Raw genomic sequence first — 19,839 nt, 5'->3', positions numbered from 1 at the left:
CAAAACCCAAAAATGTGAAAATTACAAAATTACCAACTAGTGGTGTAAGTAGGCATATGTATGTCTAGGATTAGTGATATCTACTCAAGTACCGTACATACAGTCGAACTACTTTCCACTTTACAAAAAAATGCTAAGTGTAACAAGTAGGTTTTCATAAAATAAGTGTCATGTAAGAGCGCAAGTAGTCTACAACCTACCTACTTGAGCGAGTATCAAAAATTTGTCAAGTATTAGCGGAAGTAGTCAACTGTGAGCAGCTATAAGCAGGCTCATTATACTTGAATATTTAAGTACATCTCTGGAGGCTACAAGTAGGCAGAAACGATTTGAGTACTCTGAAAAAAATCGAAGCAGGTATTTTGTTACCCAAATATTATGCAAGATCAAGATGTAGCCTAATACACCCTAAGGAATTCTTGGCCGGCGAGATTATATGAATGTCGAAATGTCGATAAATAAATTAGTTCCGTGTCGCCATCTCGCGGTTATTGATGCATCATCAATAATGTGTCGGATGAGGGTGTTCAAAAAAATTTGGGCGGAAGGGGGCTGAAAATGTTGTTTCGGACCTAGTTACAGCACCCAACCAGATAACTGCCCCGTTCTAACAGTATTACAGGACTGTGAACCACACGACCGGATACGGCTCGCCAGACGGTTTCATCCGACCCGCGAAGAAATATGTTGCAGATCCTAGCAATCACCAGAGCTCACATTAGATATGGCTGATTTCGGGACCTATGTTCCACTCCCCTCCTGTATACAGTCGATAGGCAAAGCTTTGCTAATGTGGGGTTACCATATTTTGGAGTTGGGAAAGGAGGACACTTTTTCAAAATTTTCAGACTTACAAATGGTGTAAAATCCGGAAAAATAGTAAATTTTTCCAAACATCATGGTTGGTTGACTAAAAAAGGGTCATCACTGTCGTTCGACTCCCATTTTACACACTTATTACTTAAATTAGTGGTGTTGACTAAATAAAAAGGTCGTCGCTTTCGTTGAACCACGAATATCTTATTTTCCGTCATTTATGCACAATTTCACTCGAATCTATCCATTATCTTAGCTCTAAAAGCTGTTAATGAGGACGAATTGCCAAAAAGGAGGGCATTTAGGCGTCCTCGGAGGAGCCTTTTTCAAAAACCTGGAAAATGGAGGGCAAATCCTCCTAAATGAGGACGTATGGTAACCAGAGGTGGTCAGTTACGAAGTACTTCTACTTTTTGAAGTACTTGAAGTAGATTTTTCCTACTCACACTACTAAGTAGTTAGGATTTTAGACTACTTCTACTTCTACTTGACAGTTTTTAGTTTTGTAGGCAAAATAAGCGTATAATACCTACCTACTTACTTACTTTTGAACCACCACTCCTACATCTAATTGAGTAGAAATTCCGGCGTTACTTCTACTTCTACTTGAGTAGCGACGGTGACTACTTTGACCACCTCTGATGGTAACACTCTTAGAACACATTATGTTCATTACTCATTGTACACCCCGCTAGTGGGCGATAGGGAGATTCTGAAATATGGAAACCCAAGTATAGCATATGGCTGTCAAAGCTGGAGGGGCTGATAATTTCGTCCGGCCCGAGAAGAAGTGTGTTGCAGACCAAATGAAAATACCGACCCTTAGCAATCGCCAGAGTTCCAATTATAGAGATGGCGCAATAGCCTAGTTAATTCACGACCTATATGTTAAAAATCCACTTCAGTCCAGTTCGGTTTAATAGCAATTTTTATCACTCCTGTATGCAATCGATTCTAGTCAGCCTTCAAGATTACCAGACCACGACGTGATATATCGACCTCACCTGGAGAAGCATGCGGCATTCATTTTGTCGCTTACTTTTACGTGATCCTTTCTTTTATCCAGTGAGCAGTGCATGCCTCTTATTTACATGCTGTGGGCCAAGAATGGTGTCAGATTAAAAGACTACTCGTTTCGGTACCCTCCTATTTTTGCATTACATCGCAATCTTGTGGTGCATTGATTTGATAAAATTTTAATAACATATGGAGGCAAAGCATTGCTAGTGTGAGGTCATTTGTGTTCGTAGTTCTTACTTCATTTTCATTTTCATGTCGCTAGAGGGCGCGAAAAAATGTCTGGAATTTGGGAAACGAAAATATCAATAATAATCGTCAGATTACACACCCACACACAAAGAACAATGCGATAAGACACGATGCGATGTAATGAACCGATAGGAGGATTCCTAACGACCAGTTGTGGTTGCAGTTGCGGTCTCTTAAACTTACATCCACCTCGGCCTAGTGCCCGATATCACGGTTCCTTTTTCGATGTTAGTCTCTTTTCCGCTGCTCTTTCTTGCTCTTACCATTCTTTGTGAATGCGATCTTTCATCGGGTCTTTTTGTGGGCCTTTTTTGTCGCCAAAAGAATAGCGACTCGGGGGAAGAGGAGTCCAGAATAACCTCCGACGCGAAATCGAACCCGGCCGCCTGGGCGGTAGTGTTTCTACTCTCTATCTCTGATTAATTATATTGAAATTCGAAAATGACCGTAGTATCGAATATTAGCTTTGGATATGCACACAGAGGAATGTGTTTTTTATAATTATTTCATTTTTTTTGCAATTTTATTGTCTTATTTATGGCTCTTTGCAAGCGGGGTCGCTCGTAAATGTAAACACTAACATAGAAGTGCATTTGTGAATGTAATTTGTGAATGGGATCGAAGATCAATTTTTCGAAATACTTTTTGGCGTTTATTAGGAGAATGTCCTCTAACGATACCAGATACGTCGGCACCACCACCCGAGGTAAGTATCGAAGTATTGAAATATTGACACTTTCATAAATCCCCTGTCAGTGGTGCGGTACTTACCTAAAAAGCCAGTAATTGCTCGTTAAATTCCGTTGTATCATTTTTTTTTGTATTCGTGAAATAAAATTTTGTAGAGTCGCAAGTTTCAAATTATTACTCTTATGTTGCAATAAATAGGAAAGACTCCCTGACCCTGAAGAATAGAATCTGTCTGATGTAGGCCTAATATTCAGTCTTCGATATTATCAATAACTCCAGTTCGACCATTGGAGTTATAGTACCATATAGGCTTATTGAAAAAGTCCGCAAAATATATTTATTGTTATTCCAAAACTATCCTCCATTATTGTTGTTCTCAAATTCATTTTTCAATGTCACATATTGCTCAAGAATCAAGATCGGTTAAATCTATGATATATCGGATACACTACAAAAAATAATTCGTAATTTTGGTCTCAAATTTAAGACATTGAGAAGATTTGCTCTCATTTTCAGCAAATGTAGTCTTACTGATGAAATGAAGTCTTAAAATTGAGACTGATTCAGCTTTTCAAGACCATTTTAAATTGTAGAGATTATTCGGTCTTGAAATTAAGACTGATTCAGCTTTATAAGACCATATTGAATTGTCAAGATTATTCTGTCCTAAAATTAAGACTGATCAAACTTTTTAAGACCATATTGAATTGTCAAGATTATTTTGTCTTAAAATTAAGACTGATTCAGCTTTATAAGACCATATTGAATTGTCAATATTATTTTGTCTTAAAATTAAGACTGATCAAACTTTTTAAGACCATATTAAATTGTCAAGATTATTCGGTCTCAAAATTAAGACTGATTCAGCTTTATAAGACCATATTCAATTGTCAAGATTATTCGGTCTTAAAATTAGGACTGATCAAACTTAAGACCACATTGAATTATCAAGAATATTCGGTCTTAAAACCGATCAATAAACACTTCTTAAAAGACACATTGTGCTTATTGGGACAGTTTTTGATGTATCAGTTTTTCCGGTCTTGTTTTTAAGACAAATTTTGCTAATCAAGAAACATCATGGTCCGTCGTCTTATAAATCAGAATGGTAAACTGTCATGAGCCAGGAGCACAAGACGTAATTAGCTTTCTTTGACAAATTTTGATCCATCAAAGGTCATTGCAAATACAATCTAGCGGTGCCTTGAGAGCAGAGAGCCAAAACGTATTTGGTGGTGCCATGTTTGTCCATTTCTCGCTGGTCACATGTCACACTTCAAATAAGTCATAAGCAGAATGCATTTGCGCCAGAACAAGAATTCAAAGTACTGTACCTTGTCACTTTTCACTGACACAATGGTGGTGGCATGTCACACCCACCACAAATACTATTATATACTCTAATTCAAATATATATTGTTTTGAGGATTGTATACAAAGTGGTAAGTGGAATGTACAATGAGAGCAGAGCCTAACACTGACATGTGAATACACCCTCAAAGCACTCGGAGTATTTTGATGTAATTTGTCTCTTGATTTTAAGCGACAACGGTCTTATTTTCAAGCAATATCGGTCTTAATTTTGAGACGAAAAATTCTTAAAGTGAATTTTTATAAAAAAAAAGTCTTATTTTCAAGCAATTTCGGTCTTAATTTTGAGACGAAAAATTCTTGTTAAGACCGATTAGTCTTTTAGACCGATTGGTCTTTAAGACATTTTTTCATAAAAAGTCACTTTAAGACAATAAGACCAAAATTGTCTTATTATTTTTTGTAGTGTACCGGTACATCAAAATTCAACCTGCGGACAACTTATTGTTTAAATAAATTTATGTATGATTGTAGCGACATTGTATTGTTAGATGCTAGTCATAGAAATAATGATGGCAGTCAAGAGTATTCGAAGGCTGTATTGTCTGCAGGCTGTGGTTTCGCTGCTCATGGAATCTGGCATATCGAAAAAGTACATGGAATTTCCATGATGGAAATGAAATCCAGTGAATAAGGGATCTTGGTATTGATGATATAATAAAAAATACAAGATGTATTGGTTGGTGCTAAGGAATTCTTATAAGCTTATAATGTACTCTGTGCATTTTCAGGCTTGACTAAAGACTTTCTAGTTCAAGTTCCGTGGGGATGTATTGCGGGGAAAACGTGGGGAGATGAAAAAAATCCACCAGTATTATGCCTTCACGGTTGGCTTGACAACTGCAACACTTTTGATAAGTTGATTCCTCTTTTACCAAAAGGTAAGAAACTGCTTTATTATCACAGTAGTTTCGTATTTAGACCAATACTTTCGCAGACTGTGTTGATCTTGGAGATAGTCTGAGATTTCTAAGGGTCAATTTCCCATTTCAGATAACTTCTATGTAGCGTTTGACACACCAGGACATGGCTTATCATCACATTTTCCATCTGGAATGTTTTATTACACGATTGCGTATTGTTCGGCAATTAAAAGAGTTATCGACTGTAAGTGGATTCGTTTTTTAATTGATTGCCTTTGGTATATCATTGCTGCATCCATTCAGACTTCAAGTTCAAGGGTGTTTCCATTGTGGGACACAGCATGGGTGAGTAATGAGTATATTATACAGCTCGATTTGGGTGAATTTTGGCGCTTGCTAGCCTAGTATGACCATGAAATTAAAATCTACATGTACCTACATTACTACAGCTACTTCAAATTGAAAGTAATTTGGTAGAGAAAATTTTGGGAACTTGGCATAAAACGTAAAAAGTATGTCAGTATTGCGACTGTGAGGCATTCTACTGGACAAGAGAGAGAGACAGTGTAATTGATAAGCAATGTATCAGGAAACTGCTGACACATTACCTGAAGCAGACACTAATGAGTTGAATTTTACAAACTCCTGATGGTGGAAAACAGCAGTTTCTTAATTGACAGACAAGATAAAGTGTAGGCTGACAATTATCAGGCCACATAAGTTTTCTAGAGGGTTTTCTAGTAGATGCGTGTTAAGATCATTCCTGCAACTGAAAAAGAAACAATACTGATACTACAACTACAAATAACTATAGCTCTTTTATTACAGGTGGCAACATAGGAGCTCATGTATGTTGATTTTGAAGGAAATATCTAGTATATCCCTTTTACTAATCTTCCTTGACTTTTTTTTAGTTTGGCGGTCTCTACCCGGAAATAGTTCATAGGTTGGTGGTCATCGATACCATGGGAACCTGGTTCAGAATGAAGGTGTCGGCTATCCTTTGCTTTAACTATTTTGTTTGATTTGAATCATCGCGATCTTTTCAAAGGAAGACTTGGTAGTTTCATTGCGGTCGTGTATAGATTCGTATCTTGCGTTTGAGAATGCTGCCGACCGACCGGAAAAGCAGTATTCCTATGAGCAAGCAAAGCAAAGGTATGTTGCGGTTCCTGTTACTTAGTTAGGTCTGCCACCTTGTGGTTAATCTCGTCTTAAGCTTGTATTGTCGCCAGAGTCGTATGTGGAAGCTTGCACAATCTGCCAGTGTTGGGATCAAGTCACTACCTTCGAGTCATGAGTCATCTCAAGTCATTGCACATTTTGACTCGAGTCAAGTCAAGTCAATCGATTTTCGAAGGTGACTCGAGTCAAGTCAAGTCACTCGTTTTTCGGAGGTGACTCGAGTCAAGTCAAGTCAAGTCAAATTGGATTTTCGAAGTATGAATGATGATGCAAAGTAGGGTTGGGACTTCGGGATCAAATTTGAAATCCCGGGATCGGGATTTTCCCGCGATTCTCGCTTCTCAATCCCGGGATTTCCCGGGATTGGAAAAGTATTAAAATACACATACAAGCTATACATGCAACATTTATTCCTTGTATTATTGACCCAAAACATAAGAGCAGCAAGAGTATCATCGTCTCGGCCACGGGTCTCAAACTCAAACTTGCTCGCGGGCCAATTCCGTAGTTTCTGATGACGCGGCGGGCCGAGCATAAAATAGAGGTACAATATGTATTTCCAAGTATAGGCCTTATTTGACAAACCTTGCACAGACTGGCAGTCCATACACATTGTGTAAATGTGATTCACTATTGTAATATTCCCGTTTGCCACGAAAAAGTCATATTTTTGAATATTTTATTAAAAAATATTTTTGTGCTTGGCATAAGTTGTCGAAATAATGAGTTATAGACAGTTAGACACCAGTGTTGGGATGACTCGAGTCATGACTTGACTCGAGTCCGATTCGAATCACCTTTTTTGTATGACTTGACTTGACTCGAGTCATTTTGCTAAAATGACTTGACTTGGCCTTACTCGGCCTATCACAAATGTGGATTGAATCGCAAAATGCACGAGTCAATTTCAAGTCATCAAGTAATCGCTGTCGATCATAATCACTGTATCTTACATATATTCGGATTGTTCGCCAAACGATGGTGTAACCCGTGAGAGCGACCAATCATTTAATGATCGTGCGTTATACTGAGCCTCCATTGTTCTGTCACAAATAAATTGACCGCAAACGAAGTGATCGAAGCTTACATCAGCTTACGTTGTCATAAACTAATATAGTAAAGTAAACCCTGTTCTCTGTTTTCACCTTAACCAAACCTATTGTTTTATTGAAACTGAATTCGAATATAGTTTATATAGTCCTCAACCATTGGCGTAGGCTCGAATTGTATCATACCGATTTGTAAATGGGTAATGTATTGCATCTTATCAATTGGTATCTATTCACTATCTTGGCTGGTAACTATAAACTGAGGTTTATAGTTAGCGATACAGCGCCTTCTTGCGTGTTGTATATATAACTCTATATTTGTTCATCGGTTCAATATCAATGACCACTCCATCTGTATTTCAGAGAGCTAGCAAAATGCAATCACGTTATCATGCTTCATACTTCGAAAAGGCTACTTGACTTGAATTGTGACTTGACTCGTGACTTGACTTGGCTTAACTTGACTCGACTTGACTCGAGTCACCTCCAAAATCGAGATAGTTGACTTGACTCGAGTCACCTTTGAAAATCGATTGACTTGACTTGACTCGAGTCGAAATGTGCAATGACTCGAAATGACTCGTGACTCGTAGGTAGTGACCTGATCCCAACACTGTTAGACACCATACAAGACGACAATTGCATCGTATCAACGTAAAAACTGTCGCGCCAAAAGTTCGCAGCTATCGGACGTATGACACGTGAGAGCGATTCGGGTGTTTGGAGTGGCTTTAGAGTGAATTTTAAGTTGTCAAATCCGAAATAAGAAATTTCCAGTTAAATATTGGCGAATACTTGAAATTTCAAAATGCTGACGCTGTGACGCAGGCTGCAGAAAATGTTCTCGCGGGCCGCATGTTTGAGACCACTGTTTTAGACAATCAGCCGAATTTGTGACACTGCTTTATTACCAAAATAAGAGATATGGCGCTACGTAAGCCTTGGTAGATGCTGTTTACAAATCCCGGGATTTCATTGGGATTAATCCCGGGATCGGGATTGCTTCGAATCCCGGGATCGGGATTTCTCGGGGTCCCAACGCTAATGCAAAGTCATTCAATTTTGCTAACTGGATGAAAGACAGATTAATTGGACATTTATGTAGCATCAAATTACAAATATAAAGGTAAATATACATGCAAAAAGGCGTTGTATCGCTCACGCACACTTAGAACTGCTAATAAAATACTTGAGTAACTGCTGCGTATAGCTACATGCTACAGTCTGTTATTGTCAACCAAAATAGAGGATTGAATACAAAGCCGCGAGAAATCGTACAAAATGATATGTTACAGTGGCCTACACTACCCATCTACAAGAATATAAAAGCATGAACGATGTTCGTTCGATTTAAATTATACAAGAGGATTGGTAAAGGTGAGCACTGCGTACTGAGCACCGAGAAACAAAGATGCGTTGCTATTGAATTAATCTACTACTACTACTACGACAACGGAAACTGTGATTGTTTCATTCGCGGTCAATTTGCAATCAGTAAATGACTGGTTGCCCTCACAAGTGACATCGGCGTATCGCGAACAATCCGAACATACATAAGATAGGGTTATTTAATCGACACCGTTTAGTCTTTAGTTGATGACTTGAAATTGACTCGTAACTTTTGCTCCGAGTCACGAGTCAATTGACATTTTTGAAGCGTCAAGTCAAGTCATTTTGCAAAATGACTCAAGTCAAGTCATACAAAAATGTTGACTCGAGTCAAGTCATGACTCGAGTCATCCCAACACTGCAATCTGCATGTCAAGGTTTCGACTGCTTTCACTTCCGACCACGCACACACACCCCTTGCTGTACACAATAATACCACCATCACATAAAGCAGGTTTTTTTCATGGAATTGGTGTCATTTGTTTCCAGAAAAAACTGATCGTTCGGGAAGTCCTTCATAACTCCGCAATGCTGTTTTGAATAGGTAATTCGCTAAAAGAATTGCATGCTACGAGCTACCATTAAAACCCCCTCCACCGTAGCTCATTGGCAGTAGGTTGCCTGTAGCGTTACATGTTGCTTTTCTTTGTTGCAGTGGCTACTGGTATGCTAGAGATTTCTTTACCCACGTGAATGAATGAGTCCGTACACATTTCCATCTCACACATGCTGCTTGTAAAGCTTGGCGCTAGAATTATAATCGTATCAAGGTACCGGTGATAATATCGCAGATTGAAAGTCGCCAATAAAGGTCTGGATGACGAAGCCGTTGAAATTCTTCTGGAAAGGGGAATGAAGGAATTGGAGAACGGTGAGTTTGAGTATCGTCCTGCATGTTGTTGATTCACCCCGTGACTGGAATCTCTTTAACAACTAAAACTGACTCTGTGAGAGTAGCCATAATACTTGACTGCTTATTTTTGCCAATGTTGTTAAAGATGGAGGTGTTTGAAGTATTGCCAGTCAATTAGGATTATGAGTAATGTCTTTAATATCCACTCTGCAAGTAGAAGTAGTGATTTTAAAGACATTCCTAAGCGAGGAGCAGAGTGGAAAACGACCGACTTGAAAAGCAATTGGGTAGTTTGCGTAGGTGGTCGATTTCAATGTGCTTCTACTCTTTTGTAGGTTTTGCTTTTAGAGTACTTTCAGCTCCCCTAACAGTTCTACATACTTTTTACGCTTTCGCTTTTGTTCAGTAGAAAGCAGTTTTGGGATTGATTTGTATCACTTTTGTGTGTGAAATTATTATATTATCTGGGCGAAATGGCCCTGCTATCATGATACACGGTAGCAGCACATATATTCGAAAATCGCTCTAGTAGTGGAGTTAATATCGATTTTGTCGTTGGCACGAAAATACATTTTGTAATTTCTGAAGTAACCTTTTCCGATTTACTATGTGTGCGAGATGCGACACTTCGACCGATTCTACTTTTCAAAACTGCTTACTGAAGTAGTTTTAGACCTTTAACTAAAAATAGGGCTGTTTGAAAATGACTTTTTTAATAAATTGTACTGGCTAATTGATAAAATTGTTAGGTTGATTAAAAAAATGCTGCACATCAATTTGGTGGAATTTCAACCTATAGAGGCATTGATTTAAGAGAAAAAAGTTTTGGATTTATTTAATAACGATAAATCTAAAAACTTCAAATTTTACTGGCTGTCCATGAAATTGTTGGGTTGTCCGAAAAAGCTATGCACATCAAATTTTGCTCGATTTCAACCAGTAGTCCTACAAGCGAAGTTGTTATAGTACAAAATTTTGAATTTTGAGAAAATTGTATTTACGGAGGAAAATTCTCTAATTATTCAGTATAGGTCTACCCACCGTTAATACTATGATTCGGGATCTCTAAGTTTGAACATCAATAATCTCATTGTTGCTGGTTCGAATTGAGTCAAATTTGTTGTGCATCGTTTCTTCAGACAATCTAACAATTTCATGAGGTGGCCAGTAAAATTTGAAAAAAAAATTATTTTAATTTTATAAATTTTGCAGCAAACAATACGTTCATATTGCCGACGACATGGCAATATGAACGTATAGTTTGCTGCAATATTGAAGTTGTGTACTTCGAAAAGCCTATTTAATTTTATAAATCCAAAACTTTCTTTTAAAGCAATGCCACTTTAGTTTGGAATTGAGCCAACATTGGTGTGCAGCGTTTTTTTAGATATCGTAACAATTCTATCAAGTAGCCAGTAAAATTTGGAAAAAAGTCATTTTTGAACAGCCCTACTAACGGCTTCAACTTGAAGTAGTTTCGTAATGTGATGGAAATCTCTACTTAGCTTGTAACTGAGTAGAGATTTACCTCATTTCTTTATTTCTACTTCATTAACAACACTGACTACTTTGATCACCTCTGGTGGTAGATTGGGAGAGACTTTTATGCTCAACTGTTTTCCACAACCCACAGCCCCGCGGAATTTATTTCTGCAGCCATAGCTGGATGCTTAATGCCGCCACAAATGAAGGCAATTTCAGGACTATATTCGACTGTACCGTAATGTCATTGTGACGATTTCACTCGCAAACTCGTCTTTGACTTGTCATACGTTGAAAAGTAAAAAGTATCCAATGTGGTAAATTTACACTCGATTGCAAGTACAAGTAATCACTTCCAAGACATTTCAAATTTACTCACACTAGAAGTAGAAAATGAAAGTGCTCAAGTAATAAATAACAGTTGATTTACTTTAGGGTGGAGTCACGTAGTCTTGGCAGTGAATCGGTGGTGACTGATGACACCACGAATCGGTGCAATCTGTGAGGGGCGGTTTTGCCCGGCCGGTGCGGCAATTTCACTCATAAAGTGATGCAAACATACCTCAAAGCTACTTTCTACCTTACAAAATCCGAATTATAAAAATCAAGTAATTTTGGCTAAAAACTGTTGGCAAAACCTACTGGAGTACCGGGTAGTGACCAAGTGACACGGATCCGAGTCACATGTCAATTTTCTTTTCATCGTTTCGACTCGAGTCAAGTCGGGTCATTTTCAACTGACCACAAGTAAAGTGGTACTCAGATTCATAGTCTTGAGACTAGAGTCCGAGTCCAACTCATTGCGTTCACCGTCCATTATCGAGTTAAATTCGGGTCCAACTGACTTTTTTGAAACTCTTTGGTGATGGGGCCTCACATTTATAATATACTCATTTTTATGTTTATTCAAACAGAAATGTATTTTGTGGGCCTTTATTTCAAGTATCGGTCCTGATATACGAGACTTGGTTGAGTCCTGCGCAATGATTCGAGTCCAAGTATAGTCAATACACAAAGTGACTCAGGTCATGTCATTTTCCATTTTTAGAAAAAGAACTCGAGCCAACGAAAAATTGTGACTCTAGTCTGACTCTAGTCGAGTCACTACAACCCTGCTGGAGTACTAAAAATAAAGTAGAAGTTCGTCGTTATTGGCTACCTCTAAAGTAGCTTATCTTCTAAGCCGTTGAAGGAAAAGTGAAAGCTACTAAGCTATTATACCACTCCGAAAAAGTGGGATAACTTTGTTACAGATGCTTTGAAATCTATATATACGGTAGCTTAAAATCCCGCGGCTGGGCGTAACCTTCAACGTATCACAGGCTCGTTCACGTTCCGAAGAGATTTGCGCCATTTATTCAAAGATGCGATGGAAAGAACGATGGAGTCGGCTCTGGCGGTGGTGGCGAATATCTCGGCGGATGTTCTCATTATAATGTGAGTATCATAGAGACCAGGGGGTAGAATCAGAGACAACTCCACCCCCTTTCCAAGCTCGACTCTTCGTCCTTTTAAAATCCATAATTGTTCTCTAGGAGAGAGTAATCTGCTTATCCTTTATTTTGAATGCATTCGCATGTTGTTCATATTGCTTCTTCACGCCATACACGCTATAATTAACCATTCATCATACTAGATCAGCGGTTCTCAACCGGGGGTCCGCGGACCCCTGGGGGTCCGCAAAGCCTCAAAATAATTGATAAACTAATTTTGTTTTAAATTCAGAAAATCACGAGGCAGTTTCGCTTCATCACTAGTAAAACTACAGAGCTCACATTAACAGAATGGCCATCTGAGATGAAATATCCTACACTGTGCAGACTCATTTTAATTGCCATTAGCCTACTGATACAAACATTTTGCTGTTTAGAAATGTTTTGTTGGGAATTGGGGAAAAAAAGTTGGATGAGTAAGGTCAATCACGGCAACTTCGAAATGTTTACAAAAATCGTTTCTCTCCTGTGATATACATAGCCTTTTTTTCCATGATAACTTCAAGATAGAATGCTGGATAGACGAGACCAGGCTTGACGGTATATATTCATTAAAAATGTGTTTGTCAATTTTGGTGCCATATTTGTTGCGATTATACCCATTTGCGTCGTCGGAAGCGTTATGTGCTATTATTACATTCGCCACCACATATATTTGTGCAAATGGATTTTCGGCACTCGTTCATATCAAATCAAAGGCGCAAATTTTCAAGACACGACCACATATATTTCAAGAAATGCAGTTGCAGAATTCGATTTGAAATAATAGAAGTCAACCCGAGCTCTACATGAATAGTATGATTTTATTTTCAAGAAAAGTCATTTTGTGACTATTTATCGCTATGCCTACAGTAATCATTTGGCCGAATGTTGCCCGGTCACTTTCTCGAGATGTTGCCCGATTGACATGCATACTCTGCGCTTTATATCATATGCGCTTCTAGCTCTAAGGCAACTTCCTCGCCATTGCGGGCGACTATGAAGACCATGCATTTGTAACGTCTCTAAGGGGTGAGATCTCGGCGGTGCTTAGAGCGTTTATCATAATCTTGCCGGATACGTTACGCAGCGCTCGGATTCACTCACTGAGTTACTGAAAGTTCTTTTGCATAGTAACGAGCGTCACAAGTCAACCTACTAGTGACAATCAAGCTTCTCACAATTTCGTGTATGACTTCAATGTACTATTCTTGTACACTCCAAATAACGCTTCATGGAATGTCCATAGGACCATCAGATTTCATAAAAAAAAACTATTAACTAGTAAATTAACAGTCTTACTCCGAATTCTATGATTCTACCACATAGAACACGCCTACGTCTGGTTTGGAGGCCAGTTTGATCGAGATTGAAGGTCTTTTGATACAATAATTTCCCTCCGCAGCTGAACCATATTTGCGCAAACTGAAAAGCCGAGAAATTGAACTTTTCAAATTGAAGACTGTATTTGTGAAAAATTAGGACAGGTATATATAATCTGATAATTTTGCATTGTCCAGCCATGCGTAAGGGAATAGACTACACTGCACCCCACCCCTCCCCTCGTATTGGAAAATCAGTCATACACCCATAATTTTGAAACGAATGAATCAATCGATCTTTATGAAATTTGAATCATAAGGTCGCTTTAGAAAATGTCCTAACGTTGGGCAAAATCCGTCATTATTAACACGATTTGCAGTAGAAGCACAGATAGTCGACAAAATACTAATATTGCTTTCAGAATAGATTCATTGCAGTAGAATTTAGTAACTCGTAGACTTTTCGTGTGCGTATTCGGCACAATATGAAGCATGATTAGGTTATGGAAAGAGATCCAAACGAAAGCTAAATTGGCAAAGTGTAGCGTAACAATGCAATAATAAAACGGAACGCTAGGCAAATCAGCTGTACCGGTAATCATAATAAAGACACGACAGAAAATCAAATTATAATATACACGGACAATTAGCGGTAGCCTATATATTAATGGACAATTTTAAGATTGTATAGAAACTACTCCTGCCGGCATGAATAAGGATTGGTCAATTTTAGAGACAGAGACAGATGTGAAGCAGATCTACATTTAACAATCATTCCTGCGCCGTTAACTCTTGATAAGGTGCACACGAAAAGTGTTGGAGTTATAAATTCCACTGCGATCAATGTAGATCTGAAAGCAATATTGAAGTTTATTACCGCCACTCACATATTCAAATAATACGAATGTTCGATAGATAATCCGATGCTAGCTATACTAGACTTGCTTGTATGGCTTCATCTACATCCCAACTTTCAAGTAATTGCACCACAGTAGTTCAATTACTTTCAGTTATCAAACAGACTATGTCAGTGTGTATCGAATAGATTGACGGGTAAGATAGTCGCATATCCGAAGTACTTGAAGCCTAATAATCAAATCGGAATTTGACGAAACTGGACCAGGACGGGGCTCGTTCACTTTCGGACCAAACTCACTACAGCCTTACAGAGAAAATGTGTTTTTGGTCCGAAAGTGAACGAGCCCTGTAGGTCCGTCTTTTAGTAGGTAGTTTGCAGTATCATATTAAGTCGCCCATTCCTGCTTGTTTAGGCCTATTGCACAAATCAGAGATGACGATTGCACCAGTGTTGGGATCAAGTCACTACCTTCGAGTCACGAGTCATCTCGAGTCATTGTGCATTTTGACTCGAGTCAAGTCAAGTCAATCGATTTTCAAAGGTGACTCGAGTCAAGTCAAGTCACTCGTCTTTTGGAGGTGACTCGAGTCAAGTCGAGTCAAGTCAAGTCAAGTCACGAGTCAAGTCACGATTCAAGTCAAATTGAATTTTCGAAGTATGAGTGACGATGAAAAATCATTACATTTTGCTAACTGGATTAAGGACAGATGAATTGCCCATTTATCTTTAATCAAATAACGAATATAAAGTTTAATATACATGCAAAACGATGTTGCAGCACTCACGCAAAAGTAGAACTGCTAGTAAAATACGAGTGTAATTGTATAGTTTCATGCTACAGTCTGATTGTATCGGCCAATATAGAAGATCGAATACGAATCCTCGAGAAGTTGAAGAAATTGATGTGGTACAATACACTGCCCAACTGCACATCTGTGAGAATATAAACGCGTAAACTATATATTCATTCGATTTATATCAAACAAGAGGGTTGGTAAAGGTGAGCACATCCGCAATGTAAGCATTGAGCCGTCTAAGAAACAAAGATACACGTTGCCATTAGATTGATCTATTGCTACTACGATAACGTAAGCTGTGATTGTTTCGTGAGCGGTCAAATTATTTGTGATGTGACACTGGAGAGTGGAGAATCAGTGAAACGTACAATCAGCGAATGACTGGTTGCTTTCACAAGTGGCACCGGCTTATCACAAACAACCCGAACATACATAAGATATGGTTATTTAATTGACACAGTTTACTTAATGACTTGAAATTGACTCGTGAATTTTGCTCCGAGTCACGAGTCAATCCACATTTCTGAAGCGCCGAGTCAAGTCAAGTCATTTTTGCAAAGTGACTCGAGTCAGGTCAAGTCACACGAAAGTCACGAGTCATCCCAACACTGGATTGCACGAGTTGAAGTCAAACTTGGTGGGGGTCCGCGAGGTCCGTGACATTCCGAAAGGGGTCCGCGAAGATAAAAAGGTTGAGAACCACTGTACTAGATAATACCCGCACATAAAGTCATCAATAGTGCACCAAAATTTGTTTGTGATTTGCTTGTCTTCATGAGCGAGTCCTTATTCACATATCGGTACTGAATTGAATACAATCTATCTAAATCCATATTTTTATATACTGTAACTGGCGTGTGTTTATGCGTATAGAGACAAGATTATCTGATCCTTGATGCATCCGCATTTGTGCATAGATTAAACCCGATTAATCTGTCGGAATTTAGAACCTTTTCTGTTTTCAAAATATCCTTCCTCTCCCCCCCCCCCCTTTGTTTCACCTCTCCCTTCTTCTCTCGTGGCTGGCTGCGCGCCTGAGAGAGATTATGCCGAAGAGTTGGATTTCACATTCGTAAACTTCCATCAGGGCGAAGGAGAGCATGAGCGCCGCCATCCGAGAGAGATTTAAAGTAGAAGCGAACCAAGTATTTGAAACCTACAGGAAAAATTCTAGATCGGTAAGTTGAAGTAAAACATATATGTCCGCTGAATAATGTTGGGGTGTGGTACCCGAGATAGATAAGTCCCAGTATCGGGACGAGGCAACTGTGAATGGAAGGTCCTAAATTTGGTGCCGGTAGCCCGCTCTGGAGGATGTCTCATCTCTGCAGACTGGGTCAAAGTAGTTATCATTGGTATTGCAGTAGAGGTATCGTCGTAAATTCCTACTGTAGTACAATTCGAAGTAGCAATTTCTAATTAAGGAAGTAAGTATTCTGGGCTTAGTTTTGAACTGAAAACTGCTTAGTAGTATTGTAAAATTATAACCACTTAATTAGTGCAAGTAGGCGAACCTACTTTAAGTACTTCCTGAAGTATAATTGCTTCGTTGCTGACCTTCGATCGCCTCCGTTACGGCACTGCATTGATAGAAATTTTCACTCAACACCAAATGAAAAAATGTAATAAATATATAAACATTTCAGTTTCAGACCATCGTGGCTGAAGGTAACCATCACTTGCATTTATGCACACCGGACGCGACTGCTAGACATATTTCCGAGTTTTTCCGCGATCACCCCCTTCCGACTCCGAAAGCGGGAGATGAAGGAGCAAGCAACCTTTGACGCCGATATTTATAATCTTACGATTTTAATAATCTATTACCGAGTTTTCTCATTTTGTCACTTTTATAATTTGTCATCGTAGACAAATTATGGTCGTTTGATTGCCCATAACGAATCGCGCGAAATGGATGAAATGATGTCTTTTTCTCGGAATCAATCAAGCAGTTATTGCCTATTTTAGCAATCCACCACCGCAAGAATTGCGATAAAAGGAAGAGATAGGATTGAAAAGGCCTTCATAACGTCTGCCAATCATACTAAGATTACTTACCACCTTGACATGTGGATGGTAATAAATACAGCAGATGTTGAGTGAGGCATGCGCAATACATTGTGTATGTTGCGTGCCGAATGCAAAACGGATAGATAGCGTAGAAATGGGCAGCAGTAATCAGCGGGTATTGGTTTTTGAAAATCCGAATCCGTCCGACAGGTTGAGTGTCTGAGAAACTACACGAAGATTTTCATCCGACTATATCCGGAAATCTCGTCCAAGATTCCGAAAAATCCGTGTCGAAAAACGTTGTCGCCGAATATCGATTCTACAACTGAGCTGAGATGTAGGACTTTCAATTATTGGAAGGCAAACGCAAAGAGACAACGCTACTAATTTGAAGTAGAAGAGAGTTCATATTCTACTCTAGTCGTTCGTCACAATGGTACGAGTGTTATAAGAAACTGTCAAAAAGTAGCAAACAGCTCGTTTCGCACAAGTTATGTGTGAAAACTACGGAAAATTTTAAACAAACTTAAATTAAGCAGCTCTTGGCAGTAAAATAGAGCCTAGTAGATAGCAAAGTCACATTTCTTTCAAAGGACACCGAGCAATCACAATGAAGTTAGTGTTATTTAACAGGTCTTCGTAAACTTCAATATCTAGTATCAAAAGGCATCATTAAATGGAATTTCCGATATACATTCATGTTGAAATTAATTTTAGGGGGAATTTGGAATGGAATGTTCACTGGTCCGCAAGAGATTGGATTAGGACATGGAAATCTCAAATCCGCTCATCTCTGATGTGCGCCTAACCTGGTCATTATAGGTAACAAAGCCGATTTTCGGAATCAGTGCGACAATAGAATTGCGGTAGCACAGGTGATGCTTGACCCGTGCCTCACCTCTCATTTCGCGCTATATTTTTAACAACATGCAAATTCCCTGATTTTGGGTGAATATCCATAAAAATACCCAGAATAATTGGTGTCCTAACCATTGAAGGTTTCACAATTTCCTTTTATACTCATCCTGACGACAGGTGAGGCACATCTGCCTTGCCTCCCTGGCCGCACGTTGTGTGCCGTAAAGCGATAACTTAAATCTCAAAAGCGGCCAGTCGGGATGCAACCGAATTCATCGATTCAGGTAGGCATATTAAATGACGGGGTCGCCGGTGCTGATGATACAGCGGAATGCAGCTTACTGGGAGTAAAGTAAAATGAAATGTCACGATGCATTGTACTCAAGAAATTCACAACATGAGCGAGACAAGAGGATCCGCGCACTGACGCTCGCATTCATTACAATCTTGATTGCAATAGCAGAATGAACGATTTCAGTAGGGACGCCTAAAAACAAGTTTGTTGCCATATAAATCGCGAACTTGAGGTGTCCCACAGCGAACTAATGTAAATTGCGGTATGGTAGATGAACTCTTCGTCGACCTGTACACTGTACAGTCCGCGAAGTAGCCTAATTCACAACTATAAACATAATCATTAGGTTAACTTTTTGTTGCACTAAAATCCCGAAGATGTTGCGCTTGATTTTAACAAAAGTTGCATTTATAATTTTTTCAATTATTACCGAGATACTCGGAAGGTAACATAACATAACAGTTTAAGATTTGCGGGTGTATGCTTGTTCCGTTTCTTTCCTCGCTATTCAATCGACAGCGATAATAATACATACACCTTTATGTTCTTTAGGTTTGAATCCTACCGGACAGCAATTCGATGTCGGCAGTTCCTGCATAACATTGAGATGCAGCTAATAACACTGGTCAACACAATTTTTGTTGACTTTGATCAGACAATTGATTGTTACAAACTTTTGGGCGCTGAATTCAAAAATGACTTCCGTTTTTCTCCATCACGTCAAGTTTTTGGGTTAGGCACCCGCCACATTGTCTCATAACCCACATAATAGCACTACTTTTAATATTTTGTGTTTATTGTATAAAACGTTTTAAAAACCACAAGCAGCCGAAAGTAAATTAATAGACTTCAAATAAACATTTGCACTGCTTTATTAGGTTGATTTAAATTGATATCGCTTCTACAGGACAAATAAAGTGCGAGTTTCAGGGTCCAAATTTACGATAATAACCAATAATTCTATAGTTTGTCTAGTGCAGTGGTTCCCAACCTTTTTTGCCCGCGGACTCATCTCAAGCTCGCCAGTATACCCGCGGACTCAAACTATATATTACTGAAAAATATATTGTTTTTCCAACCAGGAGAGTGTAATACGGTATCAACAAAAAAAATGAGCTAAAATTGAGTCAAGGAAGCTTTCTTAAATCTGTCTTTCCACATCTGTCGGCCTTGCAATTCATGCAACTATTCAGTAATGCAGTCCACATCTCAAGTTCCACTTATATTTGACAACTATAGATTGTTTCTGTGATTAGCAC

The 19,839-nt window shown here is 38.8% G+C and overlaps 1 protein-coding gene across 1 annotated transcript; it reads left to right on the top strand.

Moving 5' to 3' along the window:
- Positions 1–2,623: 2,623 nt before the first annotated feature.
- LOC145457068 (serine hydrolase-like protein) lies at positions 2,624–17,361 on the top strand. The gene is made up of 11 exons (XM_080335228.1): positions 2,624–2,791; positions 4,878–5,027; positions 5,140–5,253; positions 5,313–5,354; positions 5,838–5,857; positions 5,924–5,998; positions 6,061–6,167; positions 9,424–9,503; positions 12,290–12,404; positions 16,505–16,595; positions 17,064–17,361. Exons 1-11 carry the CDS (start codon positions 2,698–2,700, stop codon positions 17,202–17,204), a joined length of 1,029 nt encoding a protein of 342 aa, XP_080191354.1. The 5' UTR covers positions 2,624–2,697; the 3' UTR covers positions 17,205–17,361.
- The last annotated feature ends 2,478 nt before the right edge of the window (positions 17,362–19,839 follow it).

Source organism: Botryllus schlosseri, chromosome 15 (genome assembly GCF_051294905.1).
Source record: "Botryllus schlosseri isolate E-star chromosome 15, Bs_hap1, whole genome shotgun sequence".
Lineage (NCBI taxonomy): Eukaryota > Metazoa > Chordata > Ascidiacea > Stolidobranchia > Styelidae > Botryllus > Botryllus schlosseri.
The sequence above is the reverse complement of the archived record's forward strand: the minus strand, read 5'-3'. Positions and strand labels throughout refer to the sequence as shown.